The sequence below is a fragment of the Xiphophorus hellerii genome, chromosome 6 (assembly GCF_003331165.1).
Source record: "Xiphophorus hellerii strain 12219 chromosome 6, Xiphophorus_hellerii-4.1, whole genome shotgun sequence".
In the NCBI taxonomy this organism is placed as follows: Eukaryota; Metazoa; Chordata; class Actinopteri; order Cyprinodontiformes; family Poeciliidae; genus Xiphophorus; species Xiphophorus hellerii.
Genome location: NC_045677.1, coordinates 12,923,132 through 12,946,267, shown reverse-complemented (window position 1 = coordinate 12,946,267; position 23,136 = coordinate 12,923,132). Strand labels below are relative to the sequence as shown.

At 38.5% G+C, this 23,136-nt stretch overlaps 1 protein-coding gene across 3 annotated transcripts in view; it reads right to left on the bottom strand.

Moving 5' to 3' along the window:
- LOC116721676 (neurocan core protein-like) overlaps nucleotides 1-23,136 on the bottom strand; it is a 49,401-nt gene that overhangs the window by 19,462 nt on the left and 6,803 nt on the right. For 2 of the 3 annotated variants that reach the window (XM_032565545.1, XM_032565544.1), the window contains 10 exons: nucleotides 14,267-14,349; nucleotides 11,398-11,601; nucleotides 8,483-8,665; nucleotides 7,861-8,035; nucleotides 5,957-6,084; nucleotides 4,905-5,189; nucleotides 4,281-4,418; nucleotides 4,068-4,163; nucleotides 2,496-2,653; nucleotides 2,263-2,419 (listed from right to left, as the gene is read on the bottom strand). In XM_032565545.1, coding sequence (XP_032421436.1) covers nucleotides 2,263-2,419; nucleotides 2,496-2,653; nucleotides 4,068-4,163; nucleotides 4,281-4,418; nucleotides 4,905-5,189; nucleotides 5,957-6,084; nucleotides 7,861-8,035; nucleotides 8,483-8,665; nucleotides 11,398-11,601; nucleotides 14,267-14,339 — 1,597 coding nt within the window. In that variant the 5' untranslated portion in view covers nucleotides 14,340-14,349. The remainder of the gene's footprint in view (nucleotides 1-2,262; nucleotides 2,420-2,495; nucleotides 2,654-4,067; nucleotides 4,164-4,280; nucleotides 4,419-4,904; nucleotides 5,190-5,956; nucleotides 6,085-7,860; nucleotides 8,036-8,482; nucleotides 8,666-11,397; nucleotides 11,602-14,266; nucleotides 14,350-23,136) is intronic. The other variant, XM_032565546.1, reaches the window with a different exon arrangement.

Below are 23,136 nucleotides of genomic sequence, written 5' to 3'. Positions count from 1 at the left end.
AGAGTTGGACTGCAAGTTCCAACTACACTATTTCATAAAGTAGGAAAATAAAACTGTGGCGATGTGGAAGAGAAGGTGAATAAATCTCCCAATGCTAAGATTGAGCACAATGCATGGGAAAAATCTGCATGTATTAAAAAATCATATCAACCAATCAATCATAAGTCTCTTTTTTTATATTTGAGTCTCATGTTGATCAAAAGTCTGTTTCTCTGAAGAGTAAATTATCTTTTAGAAATCAGAAAATACAACTGAAACCAGGAGTTTACATACACCAAATAAAAAGAAATTTTTTTGTCCACACTGTCTGAAGTTAACTTAAATCAGACAAAACTTTTTGTTTTAGGTTAATAAACTACAAAATTATTTCTATTTGCTAAATGCCACAATACTGAGAGAAAGAATATGTCAAATGTATTTATCAATAACATAAAAATCAGAAGTTTACATACATTTCCACAGCATTTCGTAACACTGGCTTTAAACTGGATGACAGGTGTCAAACCTCTTAGGTTTTCTTCCACAAACTATGAAATCGCTTCACTCTAACGCGACTTTTCAGACCTACCAATACATTCTCTATAGGATTAAGATCAGAGTGGTGTGATGATTGCACTAAAACATTAACTTTGTCATCAATAAGCCACTTTATAATCACTTAGCTTTATGCTTCGGGTTATTGTCCATTTGGGAGACCAATCTGTGTCCAAGCTTTAACTTCCTGGCTGACGTCTTTAGATTTTGCTTTAATATTTCTACATAACGGCCTTTCTTCTTGATGCCATCTATTTTATGAAGTGCACCAGTTCCTCCTGCAGCAGTAATAAAGTCCCACAACATATTTTGAAATTGGGGTGGCGTTTTTCCTCCAAATGTAATGATGGTCAAATAGTTCCACTTTAGTTTCACCAGACCTTAGGACATGTCTCCAGGTATGAAGGTCTTTGTCTCTGTGTGTATGTTAAACTATTAATAATCACATTAGTATAATTAATAAGTAAGTAAGAACACATAAACAAACAAACTCTGAAAGAGTTGGAGATTGAACGTTATGGTTGTCTTCACCTGATAAGGATTTTATCAAATAGTCTCTCTCTGGAAAGGTAAACTCACAGTTTATGTACATAATTAGGATTTTTATCAGCATCTGACCTGACCTGGCTGTTTTCACAGGTGTTCAAACTTTTAACGTCAACTTGTAAAAAAAAAAAAAAAAAATGTGAAAATCTATTTTGATCAAAGGTTATGGGATGATCCTTTAAATAAAAACAATGCAACTGAATTATTGCCTACGTTCTAACACAAATAAAAACCAACAACCTGATTTTGAAGTTAGTGGTTTTAATGAAGAAATGAGAAGCTAAAGGACATAAATCTTTCCACAAGACAATGTATCATTCGTACGTTAGAGTAATCTGTTAAAATCCTCTTCTTCGAACTTATACCTGAACTCAAAGAGTCACTTCCTAATCTTGGTTCTTGGGGCCACCTGCCCTGCATGTTTTAGATGTTCCCTCACTTTAACACACGCGGTTTAATTGGACAAATTACTCTCTCAGCATGTCGTAAAGTTCAGAGGAAGCCTTTTAATGACCCCATCAAGTCTTGTGTAGCAGAGAAACATCTAAGATGTGCAGAGTAGTGGATCTGAAGGACTATGGTTAGAAAAAAACACATTAGCTCATTTAAAAAAGAGAAGAGGAACACAGTTTCTCCTCTCATGTTCTAGTCCCTTTCCACAGGGACGCTATGAAGCGTTAGGAAGAGATCCCAAGTAAAAATGTTACAGATATGACTTTAAGCTGCATGAATTAAATTTAAATATTACAATGTTTGGAACAATCACATAATTTTTATTTTTAAATGTTTTTGCATCAGTGGGGAAATGTGTTTAGATCAGAAAAACACCTTCTCTGCTGACTTCTAGCTCCTTCTTTAACCTCATCTGCTTTTGCACCTCCAGGTGCATTCAGGGACAAAAATATCTTTTAAAATTAGATCCATTTTTAGATTACAAGCAGAACGATGTTGGAAAGAGGACATGAGGGGGCCCAGTTTAGGAAATGAGATGAGCCTGCTGTGGTCCTGTGAAAAGCAAACCCATTCATCCTTTACACAGCAGAGTCCACTTACAGGTTTCAGGCGGTCCTGGTGTGTATTTGAAAAACTTGAACTGATTAAGATGTGCAGACAACCACACTGGTGTGTGTCTGAACAGGCTACTACTAGCTTGTGGTTTTAAAGTGTGACAATTGTATTTACCAGGAGAAACCGGGCTGGGATCTTTTTGCTCGTTTACTGTCTGTTTTGTTGTAATCTCTTCATCATGTCCGCTTGGGGCTTTGGTTCCTTCCTCATCCTCTGTTCCCATCAAATAGTTCCAAGGTTTCCAAATTGACTTCACAATTTTTGTGATCGCCTGAAGAAGTAAGACTGTGGTGAATATGTGTTGAAGCTTTTTCAAATGTTCTAAAATAATTAGAAATAAAACCAACTTTTTTCTCTGTGGGTGTTGGGTGAGCAGGAGGCTGCAGAAACTCCCCAGAATCGGGCCCAGGCTCCGGCAGCTCCCCCCAGTCAAAAGAGCTCTGCCCTGGGGTCAGCTGAAGGGTCACGAACGACTCTGAGGACTCAGAAGACCAGGGATCCAAAGCTACGAATAATCACACATGAAGTTACTCACAACTGGTTTCAATGTCAAAATCACACCTCCACATTTTTCATTGTTCCTGGCTGGTTTCTGCTGCTGATCTTCGCCTGGTTTCTGTGTTGAAATTTTTCATGTCCTTCCAGAAGTTGGAAAATTTTCCACACTCCATCAAGAATCTATCGATACCCCAGCTTTGGAAAAAAAAATTAAGAGCTCATTGCACTGAATCCCATTGAAAACCTCGTGGTTATTCCACCAAATATTGATCTCTGAACTCTTCCTGACTTAAAACATTAGTATTGTTGGTTTCCCTTCATCCTGGCATATCAGTGAAAGAAGGAGGAGTTATGAAAAATTATATTTATTTTTAAAAATTATAGACGGCCTGCATAAGATTGTAGCTTGGCCATGGCAGCAGAGGAAGTACACAAATCTATTCAGTCCATGTCGGCCACACTTCCAAAAATATTGAGCAATTAAAGTTGGATCAAGAGGAAACTTTAAGAGATTTTATTGTGGGCAAGGATATAGTGATCCTAGTCAAGCTTACAATTTCTGGTAAGTTTCATAATTATATACTTGCTGGATATCCCCAGGCTTTGTAAATACCTGTATAATTTTATTGTTTCTTTTATGCGTTTTTTAAAAATACTCCAGCTCAAGATCAAGCTGGTGCATTGCATATGTCACAACAAAACATTAAAAATTGGGTAAAATCAGGCTAGCTGTAAGCTATATTAATCGGAAATACCATATTTTTCGGACTATAAGTCGCTACTTTTTCCCCACGTTTTGAACCATGCGGTTTTTATAGCCCAGTTCGGCTTTTCTGTGGATTTTTCTTCAACCACTAGGGGGCTCTTTAGCAGGAAGTGAATCATTGGAAGTCAAAAGTCAAAATCAAAGAAGAAAGCGCTAATCTTAATGTAGAACTAAAACATGCTAGCAGTAGGCACCACGGAGAAATGTTTTCAAACTCTTCCCCCCTCATCATGGAAACAACACGAAGAAGTTCATATGATGCAGTTTTTAAGTTGAAGGCTATCGATCTGGCAGCACCGGAGGGAAACAGAGCCGCACGTAAGCTCTGCGTGAAAGGAGCCATGGTTGGCGTTGAAGACACAGCGCTGCGTCCTTAATGGCAGCTTTATTGTGGAAAACCGAAAGCGGCGGAGATACCAGCGATGCGGCTTATATATGTACGTTTCCAGTTTGTTTGTTTGTTTGTTTTTAAACTTTGTGGGTGCGGCTTATAGTAAGGTGCGCTCTATAGTCCGGAAAATACGGTATATGATTGGAAAACATCACACTGTAACAAATCTGATAGAAGAGTTTCAGTTTTTGAATTGGATGTAAGAACTGTTAAAGCAAATGATTTAACATCCATTCAAGCAGCAGTAGAAGTTCTCAAACTTACAGGTTCTGTTAGAGGACTCCTCTTCTTCGATGTCAACCAGTCCTGTCCAGTTGGACAGGACTGGTTGTCCAGTTGGGCTGCTGCTTTCAGAGGAATCTATACAAAAGCAAAATTAAATCATCACTCACTACCAGTTTGTAGTTTGTTTCTGCTGTGTCTGATAAGCTAAGTAATTGGCTGATCTGAGACCCAAGTTGTAAATGGATGTAAAACCTGTGAGCGTGGCGGTTTGCTGTGTCGTCACATTGGAGCTTTCAGTCTCTGCAGAGTCAGCATCATCTGTGAGATAGCTCCAGGGCTTCCACGGGGAGGTGTAAATCTCAGAGACGGAGCCTGTATCCTTCACTTTACCTGGGAAAGAAGTTAAAGAGCCGTTTCCTTACATTCATCCTTTAAATACCTAAAAGCTCTGTGTGTTTGGATTTAGCTAAAAGGAAAAAAAAATGGCAGCATAATTCAAGGCAGATCGTCTCGACATCTTGGTATTTAAAATTTCCTATCCTCTGTCTCTTTCTCCCGTAGTGACTGTCAATCCAGTGGTTTCTTGGATGCACAAAGTGAGGATCAGAGAAGAGTGTTGCCATAGTTACACAGATCAGCAATTACTTTTATTGTCATTTTTATTGCGTTAATAGCAGACGAGGCTTCAGTTAGAAGTGATATGGTCCTTTCAACCAAACACTCCTTTCTGTCGACATTTTATGCAAAGTTGATTGGAAGCAATATTTTCAGCAAATATCCATATTCAAATATAATATTTGGTTCTCCACACTATATATTGTCATAACAGCTGCTGTTAATCCAGCCAGCAGCTTTCTTTACATAACGAAACAATACCTCTGTAGCAGTAGGTGTCATATAGCGCAGTGGTGTTGTCATCAGTGGCGTTGGGTGTGATGGTGTGGACTCCTGGCTGACTCCCACCACATTCTGGGCGGGGCCAGGCGACGGGGTAGCGGACGCTGCCGTCAGAAAGCCAGCCCGGGGCGCAGCTGTCCAGACCGGCCCTCCACGCCAGGTGAAGCTGCCCCACGGTGGCCAGCTGGCCCCCGAGGGACACGCAGCGGTCTGAGGCTGAGGAAAGCGAGAGCCGGCCTGGAACTGAGGTGTGAAAGACTTCGCCTGGTGGGGACAGAAATATGACATTAATAAATCAATAACATTTTACTTTTATGCAATTTAGTTCCAGACATGTAACAAATAACATTTGAGGCTATTTTGAAGCCGAGAACCTGATCTGGGCTTGGTAACAGTGATGAATTAATTCTTTGACTCTAAACGGAGAAATTTTAAGCTTTTTCTGCTGCTCTACTGTAAAAACAGAACACCTGAGTCATGACTATCATAAATTAAAACACACCTCTAGTTTTGCCTCCACGCCAGGTCCTGCAGGCTCATGTGGGGGTGTAGTCAAAGGAGGAGCATCATAGTTCAGTTTTTGGCTTACTGTGTGATATCTAATTTTTTAAAACTGTCCAAAGTTGATGTAAGCTTTGTCAAATCAAAAGCAAAGATTTGTTTGAAGACTGACATTAAAAGCCTTAACATCAAGTTTGTTTGTTTTTTAAAAAATACGATTAACTTATGCTTTGGACTGATGTTTGCTCTTTTCCAATTGACTTTTCACAACAAAGCAGATCTCTGACACTGGTGGAAATAACTCTGTACCAAAAGAAAACCAGAAACAACCTTATTAATGTCTTTTTCAGAATTTTGTGAAGGTGAAAAGAAAAAAGGTTTTATAAAATACTTTATCCCCACTGTGGCGCTCTGATGTTGCAACAGAATGTAATGCAAGCAACTGTATAAAAGCCAAAGGCTGTGACAGGTTTTGATGTGTTTCATGTGTGTGAGTGTGAGGGTGTGTGCGTGCGTGCGGGTGTGTGTACCATCGAGTTCTTCTGCAAAACAGTACACATCAAACATCTCTTTCGGGTCTCTCTTCCCGTAATTCCTCACTCCGGCAGAGTACTCCTTGTGTCCATAGCAACCCAGCTCAGGCAGCTGGACCGAATATCTGTGGACATGAACATGTAGGAGTCATGAATGGGTGTTAACCTCGTTATTTAGAGCTAATAATAGGAAAATAACAGCTTAAATGACTCATGAACATTTTACTGCACACATCTTTTCTCAGCCTACATGCTAAAGGTTCTTTGCTTCTTCAAATTGCGATTTTAAATGTCATTTAATAATTTCTTATCAGTATTCACATTTAAAGGGCACAGGATTTGTTTATATTCTGGAATGATAACGAGAGAAGAAATGGCTAAAGATTACATGACAGCAATGTAGATGGAGGGTCAAAACAGAAAGACAGAAAAATAATTGAACCGGAGGAGAGAAATAAAGATGCCATATAAAGGAATAAGAGAGAAGTAGAGGTTATTTTAAGGAATTTGGGAAAGAGATGATCTGGTTCTATTAAACGTGAAATAAAATCTGTGAACCAGATTTACAAATAAGCCTGTTTTAAGCAGGGAATGCTAGTTGCTCGCACTGAGACTGAGATTCCCCCCTAATTCACACTTTCTCATGCCACATATCCAGGTTTTTACACAGTGAAAAACAAACTCACTAGCTATCACGCTGTGGTGAAAAGCAGGAGCCTCACAAGCCCTATTTAGAGACAAGATAGCTGCACTGCAAAGGAAAAGGTTTCATACCAATCAGGAGCAAGTGAGAAAATATCCACTGGCTTGTTCATTAAAAGTTTTCCACCAGAGTTATCACCTCTAAATAACTTCCACAATCACAAATAAATTATACTTTCCAGCTGAAGTCAAAGCATTTCAACCCTGCTGTACAATATCTGATTTTGTAGTCAGACTGAAGAACATTTAAGGTGTTTGGCTTCTAAGTTTTATTGTCCACAAACTCTTAAAGAAGCAACAAATTAGCATTTATTCAAAAATGTAGTTGTGCACTGAATTATATGAAACTGTAAGCTTTATACTCTAGCTTTGCATCATCAAACCAGGTAACAAATACATATTAACCACAACATACTTTTTGCTTTATTTGGAGACTAAAAAGGGTTCTGAATCCAATCTAGTCATTTAAGGGACTCCCTTTTTCTACAAAAAAGATATAGTTTGTTTATTTCCATAAAGATATTGCATGCTTAGTTTGTTGTTCAACATAAAAAAAGAATCAAAAAATGTATAAGGAGTTTGTTTTTGGTGGGTTTTTTAAAATAAACTGATTGAGATATTTATGCATATAACAAAAAACGTTTCACATGTTCCCCTTCTAAAACACACCTGGATTGGCACATTTACCAGGCCTCTCTAGAGCATGTTGACATGCTGAAGAGGTAATTTAGCTGCCCGAATCAGCTGAGTTGCAGCAGTAACTCATCTAAAACACGCTAGATTCAAGCCCTTGACAGCTGGAGATGGAAACCACTTAGGGTAAAAACAGCAACACGTGGATATGAAATTGGGATAAAAAATCTGCAAAGGACTGAAATGACCGAGAGCCAAGAGTAAATTATTGATTCAGCCCTGGTTTAGCACATATTCAGGAGGAGCACAGCGAAACGTGTAAGTAATATTAGCTTTCTGATTTGCATGCATATTAATTGCATTGTCAACCCAGTCTCTCAAAATCTCCCTTAATTATAATATTCTGCTTTAATTTAATATTCAGCCGTGGTTGTAAAACCAAAAAAAAAAAATCATCTATTTAATTAACAGATGCATCAGTAATAAAAGTAATCATTTGTTTACTGTTCACAGGCATTACGACTAGAGTGTAACTGGTGGACATCAGGCGGCGGTCGTGTCCTCACCGGACAGTCTGATCAGCCAACCATCCAGCCGAACAGCTGGCCAAGCCGTCACGGTGCGCCGCCCACAGCTGGGCCGGCGACGCCATCTGAGCCGAGTTTTCCTGGCAGGCTCGCTGGGCCTCGGTGAAGGAGAGGGCATAGCGGGCGTTTGGAGCCTGGTAGTGAAACACCACGCCTACACACGGAGACAGACACAGGTGGTAAACCGACTCACTTCTCCTCTTTTGACAGATTCACCAGCTCAGGTTTTAAATCAATAAACACGTGGAATGCATCTGCGAGCACTTCAGTGTGACTGCAAACAGATCAATCCAGCATAATCTGCGTTTGAGGGGGAAAATACGCAACGATACATGCATTCCGCGAAAATACTTTCATTAAATTATTCATTATTCAAGAGCAGAACAAGATAACCGAAGCAGCACAGGCACGGAGAGCACTAAGTTACATTAACTTAGGCACTTGAGTAGGCTGTATTAATGATATAAAATCACAAATTATCTGCTCTGTATTAACACATTCAGAATAAATGAATTAGGTTAAAGTGGCCTGCTGTGTCTGTTGCATTTCTCCTCAGCTTCCTTTGTGGAGCCTAAACCCACAGAGTGGCTGCTACGCTTACCGGAAACCAGTAGGGGCACAGCGTCCCTCTCATAGTCACCGTCCACCACAACCTGACAGTGGTAAGTGCCTGAGTCGTTGGTACGGAGACTGGAGATCTCCATGGTAGCATTCAGCGGATTGGCAGAGTATCCTGGCAGCGCGACACGGCCACTGAAAGCCTTATTCACCTTGACTACGTCACCTTTGGCGCACACACAGGGAGAGAGGTTTCTTCGTTACAAATGCTTACTGGTATTCTGTAGGTTTTAGAAGCAGCACAACTTTAAAAGTGTCGGACATAAAATGAGAGTCTCGTCTTCTGTGTCTTGCAAAAATAATGAATACCCCATGAACTTCTAATGATGTGATTATATGTGTTAGATCAACACAATGGAGTACATAATTATGACTTGGAAGAATTATATTACATCGTTTTGACTTGGCTTTTTTTAACAAATCTATCAACAGCTCAACTGTTAATTGTTCTATTTACAACTACAATGCCTTGGTTAAAGTCATGATTGAGACACAGCAAACATGTGGATGAAAGTGATCTGCTCAGATGTGAACAAAATTAACTTTTTGGCCCAACTGAAAAATGCTGTATAAATAATAAAACTAATATTACTAATAAAAACAATACATTTTGATTATTTAATCTGAATACACTACAATATGATTGAGGAATTGTGTGCAATAGACACATGCACAAAATGCAGGTACTAAAAAGCATTGACTCAAAGAGAAGTGAAAACAAATACACCTGTTTTTTTGCGTATACCCAGCGATCATTGAGTGAGAGTTGAGGCACTGGTCACCAGTCCATCAGAGTGCACACATCTTTAGAAAAACAATTACTCATTTTACCTTCATTCACAATTATGCACTTGTAACCCCCATAAACTATGCTGATCTGTCTGTATGTTTGATGTGTTTGTTTGTTAGTTCTTAGAATGTCCTGTAGGGGGCACTAGACCCACATTTCTCCTGTGTTGGTACGAGAAGAAGAGTAAAGAAGAGGGAAGAAGAAAAAAGAAATGGCAGACTAAGCACATTTCAGCAGAAGTAGAGAAGTTACTACGCATAAGTGCTGCTGTGATATGAAAGAAACCTGTTTATTTTGAACTGGATAATGTACATTCTGTTCTGAGAGTTCTCCGGTGAGTCTGTTGTTTTATTTTCAGCTGCTCACTTACGCAGAATGGCTACCTAGCTGGAGCTAACGTTGCTCAGAGCAACAAGTATGGACACTTAATACTTAATACTCCAACCGGAGTATAAAGTGTCGCTCTGTAAGCAGCATAGCTCTGTGAAATGAGACTGTTTATGATGAAGTGATGTTTATTAAGTAATTTCTTTGTTACTGAGCGTTTTTGGTTTATTTTAAACGCTAATTTGATTTTCACTGAGAAGTCATTGAAAGATTTCTATGATTTCCGTGAACCTGCCTGATCGGTTAACGCTCTGCATGCAGGTTGGGTTTTTTTTTTGGACGACCGATATCTGAACGAGCCAGTGGTTCCAGAACCAGGAGGGTTCCGCCGCCATCTTTGTGACTCGGACTGAAGCCTGGAAAGACGGAGGGCCTGGTGCTGCTGGTTCTGGAGATTTTGCGTGGACAACAGATAAGCTTATTGAACAAAAAGGGGGCCCCAAAACTTTTTTTTTTTTTTTTTTACTCCACAAACTATTTGTTCATGAACATTTTCATAATGGACAACTTATGTGCACATTGACTGAACTGACTGACTGAACTGTTATATTGAAGGACTAACTGGAATATGTAATTTCTTTTGTTGAAATAAGCTTTAAAGCTACTGTTTAAAAGAACTACCCTCAATTTTCTATATATTGATTTGATATTTTTATATAAGGGTGGACAATTTAAGTTTTATACCTTAATTTTATCAAGGTAATTAGTGTTACCTGGATTATTATTTTTTTTGTGGGGAAAGAAAAATAAACTTGAGTTGTTAAAACTTGTATGCTTATCATCCTCCTGTGTGACCCTAGAACAAAAGTAACTTTCCTACTGAATTTATTGCTAATTAAATTAAGTAGTGGTTACACACTACTTTGTTTTGAATTATCTTACAGAAGAACAATAAAATAGATTGACATTAGGGGTTGTGGCATGATAAATTGTGAAAAAGGATAGAAATATTTTTGTAAACCATGAGCCCAGTTTGCTTTATTGAGCAGAGAATTGACTATTTATATGTGGCGACGTGTTTCTGAGTTTGTCTCCAAACTGATGAGCAGATTCTTACTGAACGATGAAAGCTGGGATGAGCTCTTAAGCTGTAGGTTTCCTCGAATCTAAACCTAAGGTAAAACTGAATCTCTTTAGATGTTATTTGCTCCCAGCTGTCAAGCTGTAAACTAAGTCTCCCCCTTGTGAATATTCAGAAGGTTTTTACCAAAAAACATCTGCCAGTGCAGCTCCTGAAAGCTGTGAAACTGACTTAAATCTGTAGAACAACAAAAAACACCAAAAGATGGTGTCAAAGAAAACAGTGGGTGTACTGAAACCTTTGATCTGTGCACATTATCTGGTGTAAATATAAAACAGTTTATTTCGTGGAGGATTTTTGAAGTGTGGTTCTGTTGTGTTCATATAAGGAGATAATATCTACAACAGATGACTGAGGGTTGGTGAAATATTGCATTGGCTAAGTGAAAACTATTTTTTTTTGACTGTTAAAAGGTTCATAACAATCTTTAATGCTTAATCAATTATAGTTATTTTAAAGAGATAAATGCCCTCTTAGTTTTGAACTAAGTTTTTGATGAGCCATTATCTTCAGGCACCACTATCTTGGTGTCTTTACATTGTTGGTAAAGACACCAAGAATGTTGTCTGCTACCTCTAAGACAGTAACATCTCATAAGCCACTAATAAAAATTTATGATTTTAAAGAAAGCATTTATTACCTTTAGCTGAAAGTACTGTCTGCTCCAGTGGAGCGCCATGCCCTCCCGCCGGTGGCCTGGTGTGAGTCCACAGCAGGTGTGGAGGCTGGTGGGAGGAGCTGGTCCTGAGGGTGAAGACACATGGGAGGACAGCTTTGCCTGCAAGCATTTGCTGGACTGTGGGATACGTAATCCTACGCATGTTAACTATGGAAGAGGCTGCACCTAAAGAAGTAAACAAAAAGTAATTATTACTTTTATGGAGGGTATCTGTGTATAAATATACCATATGAAATGAAGTAAAATGTAAGTATTTGACTCTCGTAGTTTTTTTTTGGTAGTTTTATTTTTAGGCACAGAAACAGACTATTAGTCAAAATTAATAATAATTGATTTCATGCCATTTAGTGAAATAAATCTTAGATTTTTTACCCGACCAATCAGTGAATAGAAGGAAAAATTGTGAATGATGATTTTCTCTCCTGTTTTAGCAATGACCTAACGTTTTTTGCCAACTGCCAATACATTTCAAGAAGAAGGATTTTAGCAATGGCTGCGGAGGAAGTTCAGTCTGTGTTGGTCTTCCAAATATTGAATTAAGATTAACAGCTTCTTAGCATCAAACTGGCGTGTTACGTATGTAATAATTATCCAAATGTTAGCAATTGGGTAAAATTTAAAACCTCAACACTGCCCACATCTCCATGAAGCAATCGTTTCTCAACAGCAGAGGGTCCATACTCTCTGTACGAAACAAACTAGCGTAGATCAAAGGGCTTATTTTTAGTTTTGAGCCAATGTGGGACATAGATTAACTTGTCAGATAATGACTCCAGGCGGACACCGGCATCCTCATCACTAAATAGATTTTAAAGTCATTCAGTCACACGTACCCCAGATGTCTGCGTGAAAGACTTTTATGTATGCACACTTTAAACTGCTGAGTAAGGTTGCTATAATAATGGGCGTCTGCCAATTTTTGTTTTTGGACAATTTTAAGCTTTTTTGGAGTAATTCTATGAAATTTGGCTCCTTTTTTCCCCTCCCTGGTCCAACCATGTCATCTCCATCCCGTCCTAGAACTACAATCTACAGAAAAAGTCTTGCAGAAGATATTTCATTATTCTTCAAGTTTTTCAAAAAGTTAACATCTTATCTTTTATTGTGTCATGAGTGCCAACTTAAACCAACTACTTTAGCAGCATAAAGAGCAATGTTTATTAAAAAGCTAACATGACTTTAAAAACAGTCTTGCAGAAAATCACAGACAGAGAAACTGAATCCCACAGAGTTGTTTTCATCTGCATATAGATTGGGGCTTTCACAAGCTGACCCCCCAGGGAGGCGCTCTGTCAGCAGACGACGCCCTGCTGCCTCCCTTTAAATCACATGTAATCATAACAATCTCAAAAGAAAAATACAGAGCCCAGGCACAGTAACAAGCAGGAGTGATGCAGGGGAAAAACAATGCAGAAACCAAGACAGGTAGCACAACAAGCATAACTTCACTTTGTGATAACAATTAGAGAGAGACCAATAGAAATCAAGGACAATCTTGTAATTTCTATATTTTCTGTTGGATACCAAATGACGACCTTAATCAACCTGCAGCACATTTTTCTCTTTTCTGTGTCTTAGTCCTTATAATAAAAAATAAATCTGGATCAGCTAGGAAAAGCCAAACATGATGAACTACGTAGGCTTTGCTTTTAAATGAATAGTAAGCTGTAGCAGATATTAGTTATGTATTTGTAAGCTTATTTGTAATCCTAGCAGGAGCCTGTACTGTAACCCAGTTGTGTCTCTCAAGTGAAAAGATGAGGATGAAGTAATTTCTTTTGATTCTATACAAACATTTTCTTCAATATCATTTTTTTAGGTTGTATTTTGAATATTATTGTAAAACCGCTCCCTAACTTGCCGAATCAGGTCATATTACTGAATCTCAAGAGCCTTATATCTAAGAGGTACTGGCTCTTTTTACACTTACTCCTGTTATTCACCTGCTCTCAATTAACCTATTCAACAACATGCTCCTCCATATGTTTTTTAAAAAATATTGGTTACTCTTTCTTTTGTCAATACCAGCTTTTTGAGACCAACAAACTTCAGATGAGTTAGAATTTGTCATGAAAATAATGCATTGAATTAAATCCATTTTTCATTTAAATTCTGCTTTCGTTTGTCAAATGTCACTTCCATGTGCTTTCTTTTGGCCGTAATCAGTTCCTCCTGCAAATGTTAACATAAGTCCTGGTGGGAAATCCTGCTTTAATTCGCTGCATAAAACAATTGTCTGGTCTGTCCACTTTTGTCCTTCAACAGAAACAAACAGAACATGATTGAATGTGGAGAAGAACCACTATCTGTTGAGGTAATGATTAAATTTAGCAAATCATTGATGCAGGTGCAGTTCAATAACAATCCCAGGCTGAAGAGCACAATGCATGCCAATTTCAGAGAAAGTAATTAAAGCCAAGAACTTATCTGCGCTGCTCTCAGCCAGCGGGCTGCATGAGGTACAACAAACCTGTAATAATCCAGCTGCAACCTGCAGCTCTGAGATTTTCTGCCTTTTGTTTCATAATCAGAAATTTTCAAAGATAATTGTGACGGAGCAGATGTTTGGCTAAATGGCTCTGGAGGTGCTCCAGCTTTATTCCTGCGAGCTTGTTCGCCAACATCCTCTGCATGTCAGCTCTCGCAGCATTCATATTAATGCAAAATGTGTTTATTTTGTCGTGTAAAGCACTTGTTTTGTATTCCGATCCAGTTCTTCCACTTTTTTTTGTCGGTATCACCATGAACAGCTGTGTGCAGACATAACTTTTACATCCAACCCTGGCAAGGAGGAAACTAAAATATGGAGGGGAAAAGACTGAGGACTCACCAGAGCCTGAAGAGAGCAGCAGCATGAGAGCAAAAAAGATCTGATGCCCAGCTGCAGTCCGACTTAACACCATCCTGGACCTGCTGAGAGAGAGAAGAAAAACAAGATGGATGGGAAGGAAAACTGAATCAGAGGTGTTGCACCCAAAGACAAACTGCATGTACTGTTGTAACTCGCAAGAAAATATTTATATTTATGCACAACAGTAAAATTTGTTCTCATTTCAAGACCAATGTAAGCTCTAAACAAATTGTGATGTCATAATTTGTTAGGATCCAGAAACATTTGGGTCTCAGTCCTGCCCAGAAATAGTTATATTTTCATTCAAAAGCAGGAAAAGAACATTTCAGTATGTAATGACATTTAACTTTGCTAAAAAAAAAGAGTCAATTATTAGTCATGTTACATAACTAAAATGACTAATATGCTCATTTCTATCCTCATAAAACTATTTAATACTTATATAAAACATTAATACAAACATACATCTTTTATCATTTTGCAAAGCCAATCTACTCAAAATCGCTGTGGAAATAAGTTAGACGCTGCACTGCATTAGATGTTTATTCATTAACAGAATATGACATCGGGATGTAAACGTACATACCACCCAACAATATTCATGTTATCAGGCCAAATTTTGTGCTGAATCAGTCTGATGTCTGTGAATCTGAAACTCAAACTGTACGTGTAAATCCTAATTTTTAATGTAAGCATGAAATGAAAGCATTTCAGATAAACATGTTAGTCTTACAGACCTTGTCTTATTGTGGTTCTGGTGACCCAAAGCCTCTGAACTGGTTCTGAATCCCTTGTCAGACTGATAGATGTTAATGAGTCTCTTTCTCATCTGTTGGGGCATGGTGCGTTGCATTTTAAGACCTTTTAGTCTACTTCCCTTAGCCAGGCAAGTTGTAATTAAGTCTGACAGTAATCGGGCTACTAAAACTGACTAATAACCTGTGGTTGTTCACTCTCAGTTCATGATTTGACAAATCAAATTACATCTTCATTGAGGGTCAGGCTAATTGACTCATCATTTGGCAACTATATTTGTCGTGAAAATATTGTTTAATGTCTACCAATAAAACTATGATCTTGTTTCGAAAACATTTCGCCTGTTTTGTGGGATTCCATCACGACTATTTACAGACAAATCACAAACAAGAAGCTCTAGCACTCAGGATGTTTCAGACAGCACACAGCACCAAGGTCTTGAGAAACTGTGAACAAAAGAGGTGTTCTTCAAAGAACAATAAAATTAAAATTACAAATGTAAACTTTAGTATCTGAAGCACATTGCTGTTTAATTGTCTGCCATGTTTAAGAATTTGTTTACTTTTCTAATTACTAGGTATCTATAGGAAGGGCCTGCTGCCGTAAAAAACGAGGCTGCTGCATCTCTTCTGCACAACACTAGGAAAATCCTGCCACACATCAAAAATGAGTTGCTGACTTTGCCAGAGGATTTGGCTTGGTGCCTGAAGCTTTACAGTTCAATGAAGAGATGCCTGAGACACGGCTGGCATGAAATGGAGATGAAGTCGGGAGCACGAGATCTGAAGAAAACGCAGTTCTGGTGTTTGTTTTAAGGTGAAATTAGGAAACAAACAAATTTAAATTCTTAATTGACCTTCATTTGTGCCTTCATCTAACTGCACAGGTTGCAAGAAGAATCACACATTAGTCAGAGCCAAAATTAGGCATCTAGATTAGACGGTCTCAGTTTCACTTACATAAACTAAATAATTCATCCAAGACGGGCCTCTTTGCATTCACCAAGGTAACAGCAACACATGCCAACAGCATCCCTCATGCTTTGAATGACGATTATGCAACAGCAGCTCAGCTCAGGAACGACAAGAATAATGGTGGCTCTCTTTCCTGACCATGTGAAAGTTTAGTCAGACCTTCAAAACTAAAGCCGAAGTGTGTGAGTCAAAGGAGAGTGTTTCTCTGCCAAACTACACTTTCATTAAGCAACAATTTGTTGTGCAGGTGTTATTAGTGGGCAGCCATTTCAGCCCTCTGAATGTGGGTAAGGCGCCACTCTGCGGGCATCCTGGTTCTGGGGACCTCATGATGGGCTGTGACAGATTGGGGGCGAACCGTTGGACTCTGTGCATGTAGAAGACCTGAACCATTGGTAGATCATGTTGAGTGGCTGACAAGTGATTTCTAAAAGCCTGGAGAGGGTCGCGACACCAAGGAGTTTACCCGGAGAGTATTGTATTGGAGGGGGCGAGGACTGGCAGGGACCCACCAGCAGCTCTCCACAGTGACATTACTAAAGGTTTAGCTCGATGGATAACGCACCAAAGTACAACACTGTATGCCCATAGACAGCAACCATTCAGAGATTTGCCAGTGGGCATTTACAACATACAGTCTACTGGAGATGCAATCACACCAGCAGCATACTAAACCAGACTCATCCTTTGTTCAGGACGAGACATCAGATGTTGTGAACGCCTTCTTCTAAATGTCCCCCTTTCAGACTCTCGGGCACAGTTGTGTCTCAGAGGAAAAAAAGAGCCAGAAGTTTCTAAAATGCTTCAGTGGACTTCAATGTGAATGTCCATCTGACACATTTTTGTCATGTTGTCTGAATGGGACGCGTTCTAGGCTCATTGTACGAGCGAGCGAGCAGAGTGACAAAGATGTAAAAGGAGCTAACAGACGGGGCTGGCAGGCCTGCATTATGGCTGTCACTTTGTTAAAGCAGGACACCAAGTGGCCCCCGTGGTCATCGCGACACAGGCAGCAGGAGCCCCTCGACCCACATCTCCTGTAAAGCTGCAGCCGATGGGAAAACGTAGAGAGAAGCCAGCAGGATTCTGGAGTGCTACAGTTAGCTACTCATAAAAACATTATCACCCCAACCCAAAAAAACACTTAAAACTTATTGACCACAATGTGATATTTACCAGCGATTTAAGCTCAACTTCTAATCAAGCTCATCTTGCTGATTCTTGCTCTCCAAGGACAGACTTGCCTCGTTTATTTATTGTTGTAGGTTCTGTCTTTTCTTCTATCTCTTTTAGCCTCTTTTAACTGCTTACACGCACACACTGCAGCTTACATTACTATGTTTATGTGTGTCTGCCGGCAGTCATACATAAACTGTCGACAGTCAGTTTATGTGTGACTTTTCTACATAAGCATGCAGAAAAGAATAAAAAGCTAAACATGCGCTACAGTCTTTGCCTCACTTGGTTTCATCCATAAGGTTTGCTAAGTGTGGCCCCAGCGCTGGACGGTGAATGTAGCTCGGTATCTGTTCCATTTGTATGACATGTATGGCTTGTAACATTTGATCATTTTTTGGCATGAAAACCTGCTTTTATATGTAACCAAATCTCATTATTTCTCGAGCTAATTTACAGTCAGGGGTTCTGGTCGGGTCATGAAGCTGGTTTACGGACCTGGTGGAGCACAGAGACAAAAATGAATGAGCTCCAACACAGTTGAACAACTCTTTCCATTTTCAGATCATGCATTGAACAGCAATGAGATGATAACAATTTATGTATAACATATCAGGTAAAGAGACCTTTTCATTTTATGAAATAAGTCCTGACTTCAATCTAAACCCTTAAAGATCTGGAAGCCATCACCAAAGAAAAAAACTTCAAAATGACACTTCCCATCAATTATAAAAAAGGCTTTTCTAGAGAATTTTCTATCAATATATGATTCTATTCAATGAGCCAAGTAAGGTAAAAAGCACAAAAATGTTGAACTTTTTAAAAATCTTTATTTGTAAAAAAAACCCCAACAACTTCTAAAGCCTTGTATTTTATCCTTCTACTTCTACTTTTTGTCGGTCTGTTGAACAAAATCACAAGTGAATACACTGAAATATGTGGAATCTCACAACCATGAGATGTGAAAGGTTTTGCATGTGAAATACTGCATAGAGTGCTACTTAGTTCGCTTTGACCAGCTGGAGGTCCCTTTATTATCCCAAATATTTTAAACTTTCTCCATCTGGAAATATTTCCATTACACTGAATAATCTTGAAAGCTCATCTTCATACTTATGGATTCATTACACGTAACTAAATCTCAAAATGTAAAAGTCCTGGAGTCCTAAATGATTAACGCAATTTGACATCAGTAAAGCAACATGTCTCTCCTGCTAAAACCTGTAAGAGTAAGTGAACATGCAAATCAGTTTGTAAATACATACACTTGGTGCCACCGGAGGCTGCTCCATCTGGGGAATTTTTCATTTCTCTATTTAACTCGGGAAACTCTGATGTTGGAGGCCTGAATGATGCATGATTCAAGACCCAATGTTTCTTCATTGGGTTTATTGTAGGGAGACTGTGTGAGTTATGGCGCTTTGAGCGGAGCACATCAGTCAGCGGATCACGCAGAGATGTAAATGCTCTGTGGCTAGAATCGCTTTGTTTCCTGCAGTTTCATAAAACAGGCAGAGAGAGGTTTCAGACATTTAATGTTTGAAAAAAGAATTGAATTTGACAAAGTATGGAGAAAGAAGAAGCATGTGCACCCCGTATGACTTTGGTGCTTCACTGAACAAAAGGAACATCAGCTCTTGAGTAAAAGAGTAAGAAATTGTAATCTAATTTTCTAAACCAATGTGGTCCAATGGGAAAACTTAATATTAACCTATAAATAAGTCATGCTACTAAAGCTGGACCTGCTGGTGTGTTTTGGATCGTCCTGCTGCATAACTAAAGTGCATTTCAGTGCAAAATCACAATCCTGAATCAGGATTTTCATGGTTGCACCACTTATGATGGAAAAAAGAGATCTCTTATTATTGGCACCTTTTTTATTTTGGTAAGACTTTATGAGCAGATTTGCACGTTAACTAACACTTTATTTAGCACTGCACTTTATGCATAAATTAGCACATCAATAGCATCATTTGCATACTAAAAGTTCTAACTATTTGTTAAATATTTATTGTGTCTGTTCATAGTTAGCATGTAGCATTTTTTCCAAGTCTTGCACAGCTGCTCTTCAATAAGACGTGTGACAGCTGATCATAAGAAGAAAAGAGTTGCTACTTGGAGCAGAAAGGATTTACAGTGCAGTGAAAAAATGTTTGTGTCTAAAGCCAAGAGGTAAATGTGTTGTTAGTATTTTATTCTTACACTATGCAGCTGCTCTGTTTGCACCGAGGAAAATTCTCTCACCTCCTGAATATTTAAAATTTAGGCTCCAAGTGAAAGCAACCTGACCTACTTTTTGAATAATTCTGCTAATATTTTGATGTCTTGGGGTGATAAAAAAAACATATTAAAATGTGATACCAAGTTACCCTTGAATATGTATTAAAAATGTATTAACTTTTACATGTAATTTACAAAACACACACATAAAAGAATAAATATGTTATTGCTGTACTGAAGTAGGCTGTTTGATAATGGGTGTATTTGTTTGTAGGTTATATTTGTGTGTGTGGGGCTCTGACAGTGAGAGATGTGTGGCTAAAAAGTCACACAAAAACACTTTAAGGACACTTTTCAATCTCACAGTTCAACCTCCGACTGTGACCCAACAAAGAAAGCCTCAATCATACCTAATAATCATTTTCTCTTAATAGTAAGGTGTGTGTCTTTATGTTGCTTTTTGTACAGCATTGTATTTGCAACAAGCATTTCAAATACTATAAGTAACACCAATAGGGTGAGAAATCCTACACCAAAGCACGTTTTCATGGAGAAAATTGCTTTTCCAAAGACCCTTGTTGCAGAGAGAGTGGAGGTAATTCTGCTAGAAGTTACTTTGGTGACCTATGCAAGCACACCTGAAAACAGGGTAGTGTACCAACAATAACCAATACTTTAAATCTGACATGGCGAATTGCCCTCTCTGAATAATTGCAGCCATCTTTGTTCTCGCCATTTAGAGCATTTTCCTCTGCACCAGAGCAATTCTAGGCACATGTTTTCCACCTAATAATCTTGTTTATCTGTTAAAAAAGAATCTCAGGTTTAAAAATACCAGAATATTCTTTTTTTATTAAGTTGTCTCTTCATCTTCTTGCTTCAGATTTGACAGAACACGAATTATGGAGACTTAGAACTCTGTTTTCCCATAAGAGAAATGGTGAAAGAAGTTTAAAAAGAAGAGCAAATGCTGTGTTTTTCAAAGGAGGTTTTAATCCTTTCATGTAAAGAGCATGGTGACAACACTAAAGACCAAGATTAATTTGAACAACTATTAAAAAGTTCTGCTAAAACCTGCCGGAAGAACAGGAACAGACAAGAGTTACAGGAAAGGGTTTTTTTTCTCTCCTCCCTGTAGGGACCTGACAGGAGAAGGCAATTCCTTCCCTCTCCTTCTTCTTTAATCATATCTCACAAAACTATTACCTCCAGAGAGAAGCAGAGTGAGCAGCAGAATAGCAGCTCTAGATAAGTGACAGACAAAGTGGTGTGGGGAGAAGGATGAAGGAAGACGACTGAAAGGAAGGTCATCTTATCAACATTTTAAAAATAATAACGCTGCCATGATGAAAGCTTCTCAGAAAAGGCGCCTGCACAAGCTCCATGAGTCTTATTAATTTACATTTTGTCCGGGAAAAAGTAGGCAGCGGGTAATTCGTGCATAATGACTGAAATTCATGTTTTTGCTTTCACAGAAACACGTTTTGTCAACAAGTTCCAAGAATATGGAGGGAAATCCAGCCAGAGACCATATAAATCACGGTCTCTTTTGTTCCACTTCAAAAACAGAAAACCGAGAACCAGAAGCAAGGTGAACCCAGCTGAATCAGGTATTCACTGCATGAACACAGGTCCACAGCTCGTCTTTGTGTTCTGAATGCCAGCATGGCGACTAATCACTCTCAAAGCAGCTAATGACTCATGCAGGGTTCAGATCGAGGGAGAACTCTGACAAGATGCCAGTCCTCCCAGCTTAAGATTATACATGAAGAGTTGTTCAACGGGCTGCAGACAGGCCAGCGTAAACTCTGGCTTAATGTATGAGCAGTGAAACCAGGAGAAGGAGGCAATTTTGTTTCATTTTGAAGATTATTTAGCTGAAAGGTTCAAGAAGAGATAACTGGGAAAATCTCTTGCCCGCTGAGTAAAAGATGTAATTTCAGCACCGACTGCAGACGCAGCCTTGATTTAGACTTAAATTTCTGCAAAGAAGCTGTAGCTAAGCAAAAACCTTTTTCACATTTTGTCATATTACAGCTGCAAACCTTAATGCATTTCGTTGGGATTTGATGTGTCATACTGTGTCTGTATTCAGCCTTATTAAGTCTGTCTTGTTGAACCACTTTTCGTTGAAGTTGCAAATATTGGGGGGATTTGTCTCAACCACTCCACCCATACAGTCAGATCAAAAATCCAAGCTTCTTCTGGACATTTCTCATTTTAGTTTGGAAGAAGCTGCAACATATGCTAAGTATCTTCATCCCACTGCCTACATCCAAAGATTTATTGGTTCAATGATCGTTTCAGCTTCCTTTAATCACTCTTTTGGTTAAAGGTCTACAAGACAGTTTCATTAGGAGTAACTCTGAAATATGATTTTCCTTTTACAATTTGCAAAGTTGTTTTTGTAAATGAGAACTAATTCTCAATCAGCTTACCTGGTTTAGTAAAGGTTAATTGTCTTTGCGCAACAACTCAAGTTCAGTCAATAATGAGAACTTCTCTGAATATCCATTTTCAAGTCTTCCCACCCGTTCTAGGTTGGATTTAAGTCTGGACTTTGACTAGGCAATTCTAACACATGAATTAGTTTTTACTCAAACCATTGGATTCTAGCTTTGGCTGTGTATTTAGTAATTATCCTGTTGAAAGGTGAACGTTTTCCTCAGTCTCAACTGATCACAATCTCAAAAAATGTTTCCTGAACTTAGCTCCATCTACTCTGATCAGCATGATGCAGCCTCCACCATGTTCTAAGCTAAGATACACACCACAACACCATAGATTCTGCAAAAATACAAGCAAGGACCAACAAAGCGCCAGTCACTGATGAAAAAACAGTTGTTTTAAACCAATTAATCTAAATACATTTGGTTAGGAAACGTGGGTGTCACATTATTTAAATGTGTGCCTGTAAATGTGTGAGAACGGAAAATTGTCATATAAGTTCCAAAGGAAATGGAAAGCAGTGGGCGCGATAGATCCGTCTCTGTGGAATTTAGCAGAGCTTGTTTCTGTAACGCATAAATCCAAGCAACTTCAAACAATGTTTAACCAAAGACATTTTATTAATAGGAAATAAATATGTCAAAACATAGAAGGGATGAATAAATCATTAAACTCTGATATCTAAATATTGATATAGATATATAAACTGTGATGCTGTCTTTAGAGTCAGGACAATTTCCAAGTGTTCCTATCAATATAGGACCCTGTCTTACTGTATCCAAAGAAAAATGACATTTTATGGATTCAACAAATCCAGTGAAAGGACTTCTAATTAGCCTGTCTGCACAATGAGAGGCTTTCAGAACGGCAGCCAGTGGATTTGTTGGTCTAATATGATTGTTTAAAGAAAATCAATTCCTCTCTACCTTTTTAAGTAGGTGGCAATATCAGACTGAAAATGACAAGAGAGAATTGGGCTTTGTCTCAGAAAATAATTTAACAGAAAAATCCAACAAGGGAATGGGTCTGCAAATAAGCTGCAAGCTGGAAGGTATATTTATAGGCCATGTGTTGAATGAATGAATGAATGAATGAAAAGCTTAATTATGATTATTTATGGCCGATATTGAAATCATGAACCTTAACCTCAAACAAAATTCACATAAAATAATTTTTTTCCTAATTTCTTTGTGATCTTTTTCTACTTCAAAGAATCTAATCATTTGGTTAAAATTTCAATTGATTAAGTGAAAACTAGCGTATCACATCCCACAG